The sequence below is a fragment of the Odocoileus virginianus genome, chromosome 11, assembly GCF_023699985.2.
Source record: "Odocoileus virginianus isolate 20LAN1187 ecotype Illinois chromosome 11, Ovbor_1.2, whole genome shotgun sequence".
Lineage (NCBI taxonomy): Eukaryota > Metazoa > Chordata > Mammalia > Artiodactyla > Cervidae > Odocoileus > Odocoileus virginianus.
In genome coordinates, this window is record NC_069684.1 from 2,035,598 (window position 1) to 2,045,270 (window position 9,673).

Here is a 9,673-nt window from a genome sequence, read left to right on the forward strand (position 1 = left end):
TTGGGAAGACCCCCTGGAGAAGGGAAAGGCTACCCACTCTGGTATTTTGGCCTGGAGGTCGCAAAGAGTCGGACACAACTGAGTGACTTTCTGTATTATATATAGGAATAAAAAGTCCTCTGTAAATGCATTCATTTTGAGGGATTTCCCTGCCATCATACCTCTGACGATAATAAGTGGATGCTGTGAATTTTCTATTTCCTGGTCATCCGATCAGTAGCCCCACGGGTTGTCACAAGAGGCCACAGAGCTGCAAGCTCAACGTCAAATATCCTTTCAGGAAATTGCAGAGTCTGAGACAAGCAGGGCCTACCCCCCCGCCCCAACTCCCCAACCCCGCCCCCGCCCCTCCCCCACTCCCCAACCCCGCCCCCTCCCCCACTCTCCATTGCTGCTCTGCCCTTGGGGCTCCAGATGCTGGCCGAGCCCACTCTTTCAAACTCTTGGGGGTTCTAAACCTGATTTGCACTGTGGTTGGAGGAGGAAGCCAAAGAGCCATTGACCAGTGTCTTTCTTAAGTCCAAAATGCCTTTTGGAAGAAAGTCTGACTAAATCAACATTGCTTGTGATCATTACTTCTTTGTATCAACAAGGATGAAAAGATACAACCTTGAGGAAAATGCATGGTTTTCAGAGACACATCCATGGGTTCCACTTACAGCCCACTCTTGACAAACTGAGTGACCTTGGGTAAATCACTTGACCTTTCTAAGTTCTTTTTTTTCTCATCAGTAAAGTAAGACTTGGACTTCCCTGGGGGCTCAGTAGTAAAGAATCTGCCTGCCAATGCAGGAGACCTGGGTTGGATCCCTGGGTTGGGAAGACCCCCTGGAGAAGGAAAGGGCAACCCACTCTAGTCTTCTTGCCTGGAGAATCCCACGGACAGAAGAGCCTGGTGGGCTGCAGTCTGTGGGGTCGCAGAGTTGGACACAACTCAGTGACTAAACAACAAAATAAGGTTCACAAAGAAAACCTTTTTTTTAAAACAAAATACATTTTACATGCAGGCGATCATGTCAGGAGAGCAGCCCACCAGTTATTAATATCAGTTATTTTATCTTTTTCTCTTTCCCCCTAATTTCCCCCAAAGCATCCTCTGTAAGAAAAACAAGTAGGAAGGGAGTCACTAGCCATTCTGCATGCTAAGTCGCTTCGGTCGTGTCTGACTCTTTGTGACCCCATGAACTGTAGCCTGCCAGGCTCCTCTGTCCATAGGGTTTTCCAGGCAAGAATACTGGAGTGGGTTGTCATGCCCTCCTCCAGGGGATCTTCCTGCCCCAGGAATGGAACCCACAACTCTTAAATCTCCTGTTTTGGCAGGCTGGCTCTTTACCACTAGTGCCACCTGGGAGGCCCAGTCATTCTAAGAACCATGAAAAATGGATCCTTCTAATGGAAGGTTCCTGCCAACTGCACTGTCTTGTAGTGTTTGACACTGCCCTCAGGACTCGATCGCATTATCTGCAGATATTCTGCTTATTTGAGATTTAAAAGTTAAATGTATCGTTTCTTATGAATCACGTAAACAAACATAACAGAGCTTCCTAAAAGGCTGAGAAGGAGGCAGCCTTTATTGACTGGTCTGGTCAGTTTCAGGCCAGGCTCCATCTCTCATACTGACACCGTTCATATTCAGCTCTTCCCCTAGGCCCTCCCCAGATACAATGCCCCCCAAATTCCTGAAGCTCCTTGAAGCCAAATGGATTTCTCAGAGAAGTTCCAACAAGGTGAGGGGTAAGGACGAATCCTCAGAGGGAGGGTCTGGACTGGGGGGCAAGATGTCTGCTTCCTTCCCTGCATAGAGCATGCCAGGAGGTGTCTGGGGAGGTTGGACCATGGTGGGAGACAGTCCCAGAGCCCTTCTCTAGCTCAGTTCAAGTTCAAGGCTGAAGCCAAGATAACCCTGGACATTGTGTCTGGGTGGAAGGGTCAAGTAAAGGAAAAAAGCATCACCAAGCCTCTGTTCTTGCTTTCTCCGTGTATCTGTCTTGGTTCATTAACGGAGTCATTAAAGAAGTCCTTTAAGTCCCATCACAGTTGTGGATCCAGGCCAGTAAAGAGAATCTCAGAAGCAGTGTTTGGGAGGCGGGCAGGAGCCAGGGAGGAGAGGAGGCTCCGGGGCTCAGCCTCCCAGACAAAACTGGCCGCCTGAGCCCAGCTCAGGACCCGAGCACTGGCTGGGGTGGCGGTGTCCTCAACGGCACTGCGGATAGCGCTGGCGAGAGGTTAGGGTGACACAGCCGGCTATCTCAGCGTCCACTGTGTGACGCTGGCTGCCAGAGGTCCTGCAGGGCACAGAGCTCGCTGAAGCTTATCATCCAGGTAAAAGCAGGCTCCGAGAGCACCAAGGGGACCAGAGAGCAACGCTTGTATCACAGCCTCCGGGCAGCACTTTCGCTGTGTCTCATGCACCCCGGGTGCGCTGAGTCACTCAGTCCTGTCTGACTCCTTGCGACCCCATAGACTGTAGCTGGCCAAGCTCCTTGGTTCATGGGATTCTCTAGGCAAGAATATTGGAGTGGGTTGCCATTCCTTTCTCCAGGGGATCTTCCTGACCCAAGGATCAAAGCTTGGTTTCCTGCATTGAAGGCGGATTCTTTCCCATCTGAGCCACCAGGGACCTCCTATTTACCCTAGCTACACAGAACTTACTATGGCTCATATGCAACATTATGTGGACTGTATAATATTCTTTGAAAATGCACTTAATTAGAAAAATTACATCAACTTAACACAAATCAACCATAACGTTGAGCACATAGTCGGAGGGTCGCTGAAAACTCCTTAGATGACGTTTCCTACAACGCACATTTGGCTTTTGGTGATATAGACAAATACTTTACTCTCTCTCAGACTGTTACTGCATATCACTCTGTAATGTCACCCTACTTATGAGAATGTAAAATTATAGCCCAGGTCTGCAGCCCTCACACTCTCAGACAGCCCTGCAGGCAGGCAGGAGGCACACCGGCATCTTATTTTCACTTTTCTATATGAGCACAGGCTATATGCAGTTGTCATGGAACCACCAATACATAAACCTGTCATGCCAGCTTGGACCCACAGAGACGGCCTTTCAGATAAACAGGCACATTCCCAGCAGAACAGAGGAACTGAGGCAGAATTCAGTCCCTGACTGCGCTGTACATCCACTGGGCTCAGTTTTGGGGCCCTCTCTCCCCTGGTCCCAAGGTGCCATTAGCCATCAAAGCCCCCGGGGAAGCAGCCACAGGCTGCACAGGTGGGTTCTCCTCGGTGGGCCTGCCCTGGGCGGTCAGACCCCCACCCCCATTCTAGAGGCGAGTGGCCGTCAGGGACGCACTGAAGGAGCTGATGGAGCACTGTCCTTCTGAGTGACCGTCTGGCCAAGCATCCCGGAAAGGGCCCCCAGCACCCGGGGAATGACACCCCCAACCCTAGCATCCCTGGAGGCTATGCTATGGAGCAGATGACGCCCAGAGCCAGCAGCCTCCCTGAGGTGACCAGGGTGTTCCAAAGAGGGCGTCTCACACCACCTGCGAGGCTGCCATACCCGGGCACCTGGGGGGTAAGGCGGGGGGAGCGCGCCTGGACCCGGAGCAGGCCGTGCAGGTGAGTGAGGTCCGGGGAGACAGTTCTTTGAACGGAAAACTGTTCTTTGGTCAGCCTGTGATCGGGAGTCGGGGTGGGCTCCTGGGTTGCTCCTTCGGGACCTTCTTGAGGCTCAACCTCCAGAGGTCCCTCCAGGATTAGACGGCCGCCCCCAGCGCCGCCCCCTCGGCGGCCGGCGCTCCGGACACCGCGGACCCCAGACGGGCAGGGGGTCCAGCTTCGTGCCCCGGACAGACCCCGCGCGGCCTGAGCGCTGGGCGGGATCCGACGCAACGCGAAGGCGGTCCCTTCCACCGCCTCACTCGTTTCATTCACCCCGGGCTGGCGCCGCCACGTGAGGGTCCCCGAGCGCGGTCCCGGAGTTCCTCGCCCTGAATTCTCAGCCACAGGTGGGTGCGTCTCTGAGCGCGCCCTCGCTGCGCGCCCCCGCCTCTCCGGGCCTCGCCGCGCGTCCCCGCGCCCCAGACTCGGGCGCGCCTTCGCCCCAGCGGCCTCCGCCTTCAGGGACCCTTTGCCCAGGTGCCCGGCGGCTGCTCCCTGGGCAAAGATGTGAAATCGCCGCTGTGTTCTCTTCCAGCTCATTTCTGTACCCGTATTTTCTTTTTATCTGCAGAGCAATTGAATTCTGTTGCACTCTGCCTGCCTTCGCAGTGTTTTCCTTTTCGTAAGTGCAGAACTTTTTTTTTTTTTTTTTTTGGCCATTTCCTCAATTGATATACTTTAGGGTGTAGTTGACCCATAAAAAAGCAATCACTGCGTTCAGTGGAGTCAGCTGGTTATGAAGGGAGAAGGAGGAAAAACCCAGACCTTAGTTTTCCTTCTCAGCAGAGCTGGAACTCAGGCCTTTGCGAATTACAGGGACATTCCAATTCATTCCAAAGCCTAAGAAAGTGCTGCAAGAAAGGGCTTAGGGCCTTCAAAAACTAGTGCAGAGGAATAAAGGCAAGATTTTCCACAGACCAGTGATTACAGATGCCTGGGAGTCTTTTCTTTTTCACCCTTTACGTTTAGGGTTAATTGAAGGTGTTCTTGCTGTAACATTAAAGTTTGTGACTTGACATTCATTGCTTGTTCTTTCTAAAAATGAAAATTAGCTTTGTGTACTTATTCTGTTTATAAAAAGAAGATACACCCATTATTTTGAAAATCTGTAACCCTTAACTTCTTAACTTAATGATGGTATTATTTGGGGTTTTGGTTTTGTCTTTTGGAACGAAAAACAAAAGTTTTCTGTAGTACCTGCAATGAATGAGATAGACTGTGGTGTGGCTTCAAACTCCACGGACAGTTGAAAGCATTTGCTAAGGTTGGATCAGTGATGACTCCATATGGTTAACTTGTTTCAAGTGGTTCAACTTTTAGTTTATTATTTCTCATTTAAAAGTATCAGAAAATATTAGTGATGAAATGAATATATTGTACATTTTGTTTTCTGGCTGATTTAGGTTGGTGGAATGACATCCAGCAACAAAGGCTATAAGATTATTTGAAATATTCATTTGCCTCTTTAACTTCAGGAAAGATAAATGTGTGATATATACATGGTCTTACGTGCTTTTAATAAACACAACTGGAAAAGCAGTGACTTATAATAGTAAATACATCAATGGCATTGAATTACATGTATTAGTGTCATAGCAGGATAATAAATAGATGATAAATAGAGCAACTCCTACTTACCAATAGGTGTAAGTCCGTGCTTTAGAGATTCTTGTAAATCCCCAGTATCCGAATTAGAAGACATTCTTAATGAAATGATAGGCAGTCCTTTGGTTTAAAGCAGATATCATTGAGTGAAAAAGGAAGTGAAGCTTGTCAAATTTTGTAGCCTTGGGCAGGACACATCAGACTACAATAACCCTGAGTGAAAGTTAAGAAAAAGCAAGGGAAAAAAAAAAGAAACTCCAAGAAACCAGAAAGTTACAAGCAGGTCTTTCCCTGGACTCTGTACTTTTTCCAGCATTAGTGATCTGCTGTAAACCTTGTGTGCAGTTTTGTGATGGTTTCTAATCAGAGGAATGGAAACTTTTGATAGGCTTGGCCGAATCATGTGACTCCAGGCAGGTTGATAAGAGGACCCTGTTATAAAGTGACAGCAAAAGAGATAAGAACTCTTGGCAGATAATGGCACAGAAATGATTAACTCAGAAGTGGAGAGTTGGTGTGCAGGCAGAGAGTAGAAGGTTGTAAAACTGAGGGGTCAGAAGATCACACTTAGTGGGGAAAACTGCAAACCAGCTTAAATCCACTAACTAAACTTAGGCTTGTGACATACCCCCTGGATGTCATCACCTCTTTGCATAGAGGAGGACAGACGTAGCTCTTCTGACCTCTGTAAATATATTTTAGATGATAACATGGGCAGACATTCATTCTCCAAGTGATGACCGGGGATATGATTGACACTTCGAAACCCTGCAGGCAGCCTTGCTGAGCTTGTGCTCATTTATCTCTTCTTGTTTTGTCAACCAGCTTCTTTTTTTGTTTGTTTTTTATCGTCCATGTTCATTAGCTGAGGAGTTAACCTTAGCTTGTTTGTAGATTGGTCAGTTGATTAAAAGGGCAGACTATTTCTTTGCCCCCCAAAAGTAACACTTTATACTTTGAGGTTAATGCTGGCAAATACATATCCCATAATTAAAAAATTTTCATTCTTTCCTTGAATCCATGGGAAAAAAAGGGTTACTCTTCACATGAAAGAGATATTATTCAAATGACCAAGATTAGTTTTAGGCTCTTGTGGAATATGTCTATTGTTTTTCAAAGTAATAAAACCTGGATTCTTAGAACAATGCATGTCTTTTCCTATGTTGTGGAACAGTTAGTCATTTTCTTGTATGTTTTGATTTTGCTAATGGAGCAATTTTTTTTTTTTTTTTTGCCTAAGGTACCATTTGGAAAACACAGACTGTTTATGTACAGCATTTTCCCCATCAAAATTATATTTTTTTGGATTAAATTTGCATATAATAGAAAAACCAGAAAGGCAGTGGTTTAAATAAGACATTTATTTTTCTTCTATAAAAGAAATTCAGAGGTAGGGATGGTACAGTGCCCCTATGAAGTTACATAGGAGCTCACTCCTTCCATGTACTCTATCCTCTGTCTCTTGGCCTCATGTTCCAAAACAGCTGCTAGAGGTCAGCCATCACTGCCAGGAAGCAGTATGGATGAAGGGAGAAAACATGTATTCCTTTTTCAGTACATTTGCTCAAAGTACTGTGTAAACACTTTGCTTATATTTCACTAGGCAGAAATTTGACAGATATGCACACTTAGCTGCTTCCCTGATAGCTATAGTCCTTGGGGTTACAAAAAATTCAGACACAACTGAGCGACTTTCACTTTCACTTTTTCTTTCACACTTAGCTGCAAGGGAGGCTGGAAGTGAATATTTAGCTGGACAAGTAAATATATATTTCAGTCTACAAAGGGTTGGGTGATTATAATTATCCATGTCAGTTCTTTGTTGCTATTTCTTTAAGCAACCAGACAATAATGTGGTGCAGTACCAGAAATGTACCTATGTAAACGTTAAAGGACATATGACCCTGCGAAGCATCTATTCTCTTAAAAATTATTAGGACTCCAAAAGGTTTTTGGTTATGTAAATTGTATCTATTCATGTTTATTGCATTTGGAATTAAAATTGAGAAAGTAAAAATTATTAGTTATAGGTATATTAATTTATTGTTATCAAGGTGATTATGATAACATATTGAAAATTGAAAAGAGCTATTTTCCAAAGCAAAAGAATCTTTAAAAAGTGGCATTTTCAGAAGTGTTTTTAATGTCCAGCTTCATAGAAAGCTGCCTCTCCCATGCACATCTGCATTCAGGCTGTAGTAGTATATTGTTTTAATTTCAGTCTTCAGCAATTAAAAAGACTGATTTGTTTGCTTGCGTCTTGGCCGCACTGGGCCTTGTTTCCGCACTGGGCTGTGCGGAGTGGGGGCCCCTCTTCTCGGCCGTGAAAGGGCTTCTCCTCCTGAGCAGCACAGGGTGTGCAGGCGAGTGGTTGAGGCAGGCGAGTTTAGTTGCCCTGCGGCATGTAGGGTCTTCAGGGATTGACTGTGTGTCCCCTGCGTCGGCAGGTGGATTCTTAATCACTGGACCTCCAGGGAAGTCCCAGAAGTCTTTATTTTATTTTTAAAAATTATTTATTGGTTAAACTTCTGGCAGTGCCGGGTCTTCGTTGCTGTCTGGGCTTTTTCTCCGGTTGCGGTGTGCGGGCTTCTCGTTGCAGGGGCGTCCCTTGTTGCAAAGTCTGGGCTCTAGGTGCGCGGGCTTCGGTAGTTGTGACACGTGGGCCCATGGTTGTGGCTCTGGAGCTTGGGTTCAGCAGTTGTGACATACACTTGGTTGCTCGCAGTACGTAGGGTCTTCCCAGACCAGGGATGGAGCTGATGTCCCTTGCATTACAAGGTGGATTCTTAACCACTAGACCACCAGGGAAGCCCTCTAATACACATGTTGATGTCATTGAAAACCACTGTGGACTGTGTGACTTGGGGTCTTGGGTGAGAGACCCATCTTCCATAAATGGAATTTTGGAAGATATATGCAAGTTTCTTTTCTGTGTTTTGTCCTTGATGCCCATTCTTAGTCACAGGTATGACCTGACACCCTATGGAAGACCTCCAATGGTTTGTAATTTAATAGCATCACGTCATTCTTTGCTTTGGTCCTCTTCTTTTGTGTGTATGGCTATTTAATAAAACATGGAACAATAAGAGAGATTGGATTCCATGCTTTGTTATATACCTCTGATTAGACAGACTTATTTACAAAATATAAAAAAAATATTGAAAGATGATAGTGTTACTGGTTTCCTAATAACTCCCACTTGAACCTTTAAAAAATACAATTTGCTATTTGCCTGTCTTATTCACATTCCTGTAGAACTTACTGGCATGCTGAGGAGATGTTGCATTAATGAGTTACTTTGGTCTTTTGAAGCTTATCTAGGAGGCTAATTGACTAGAAATAGACACTCAGAACTTTGTGAGAAATGAACATATTTTTGTGAAAGAAGGCTGGAATAACATTCACATGTGATACAAACAACAGGTGCACGGAACTCAGCCCGAGAGATGGTTAATGAACAATTTAGGTTCCAGCCAGGCTGGGGGAAAAGTGAAAGAGGAATTACAACCTCAATTTTTAGCAATTATGTTTCCCGATCAAGGCACAGCCCGCCCATTTCCTCTGGGCAGATGTGGGCATTTAATCACCTTTGCTATCCCACCGAACTCATCAGACACCACCACAGAGCAGACCTGCAGTGACTCACATGTACAAGGATCCTTGTTTATACTGATAAAACATTATTTGCTAACTGATTTCAGAAAGGATTTGTAAATGATTGACAGATAACTAATGACTCCTGGACATCTTTGCCAAAATCCAGAAAGCATTCAGTAATGTCATCTGAACCCATATTGCATGATGATGTTGAAGTTGGGTTAATGAATCACAGTCGCTGTAAACTTCCTGAATATACTCTTCCGAGACATTATGACATATCCATTAGGAATTGATAGTCTTGTAACATCGGTTTTTCTGGTCAGCACTGTGTGTGAGCACATCCCAGAAAGTCCTGTGGGTATGTTTATGTTTGGATTTACTAAGAACAAGCACCCTAAATGACTCATCACTCAGCGGGACTGATTGTACCAGTTACTGGGAAGTTTGTGTGCTCAGTCGCTCAGTCGTGTCCAGCTCTTTGCAACCCCATGAACTGTAGCCCCCCAGGCTCCTCTGTCCATGGGATTCTCCAGGCAAGAATCCTGGAGTGGGCTGCCATTTCCTCCTCCAGGGGATCTTTTCCACCCAGGGATCAAGCCCACATCTCCTGCATCTCCTGCACTGGCAGGCAGATATTTTACCACTATCACACATACGGCACACACATACACATACCCTGTTGCTCCCTGGGGTATTTTTGCTGGTACCCTTCACTAACAAAGCCACTTGTCACTGATTTCATTTAAGACCCGGACTAGCACTGGCAGTTAAAAAAAAAAATCAGCTTCTTTAACAATCCACAAGCCCCCAATCATATAAGGTGAGGGGGAGGCAG

The 9,673-nt window shown here is 45.9% G+C and overlaps 1 protein-coding gene across 2 annotated transcripts in view; it reads right to left on the reverse strand.

Annotated features, from left to right (window-relative positions):
* The window catches only part of NR5A2 (nuclear receptor subfamily 5 group A member 2), a 132,686-nt gene extending 127,100 nt beyond the window's left edge, over positions 1-5,586 (reverse strand). The window contains exon 1 of one of the 2 annotated variants that reach the window (XM_070473823.1): positions 5,272-5,586. In XM_070473823.1, coding sequence (XP_070329924.1) covers positions 5,272-5,335 — 64 coding nt within the window. In that variant the 5' untranslated portion in view covers positions 5,336-5,586. The remainder of the gene's footprint in view (positions 1-5,271) is intronic. The other variant, XM_020906966.2, reaches the window with a different exon arrangement.
* Between the last annotated feature and the right edge of the window lie 4,087 nt (positions 5,587-9,673).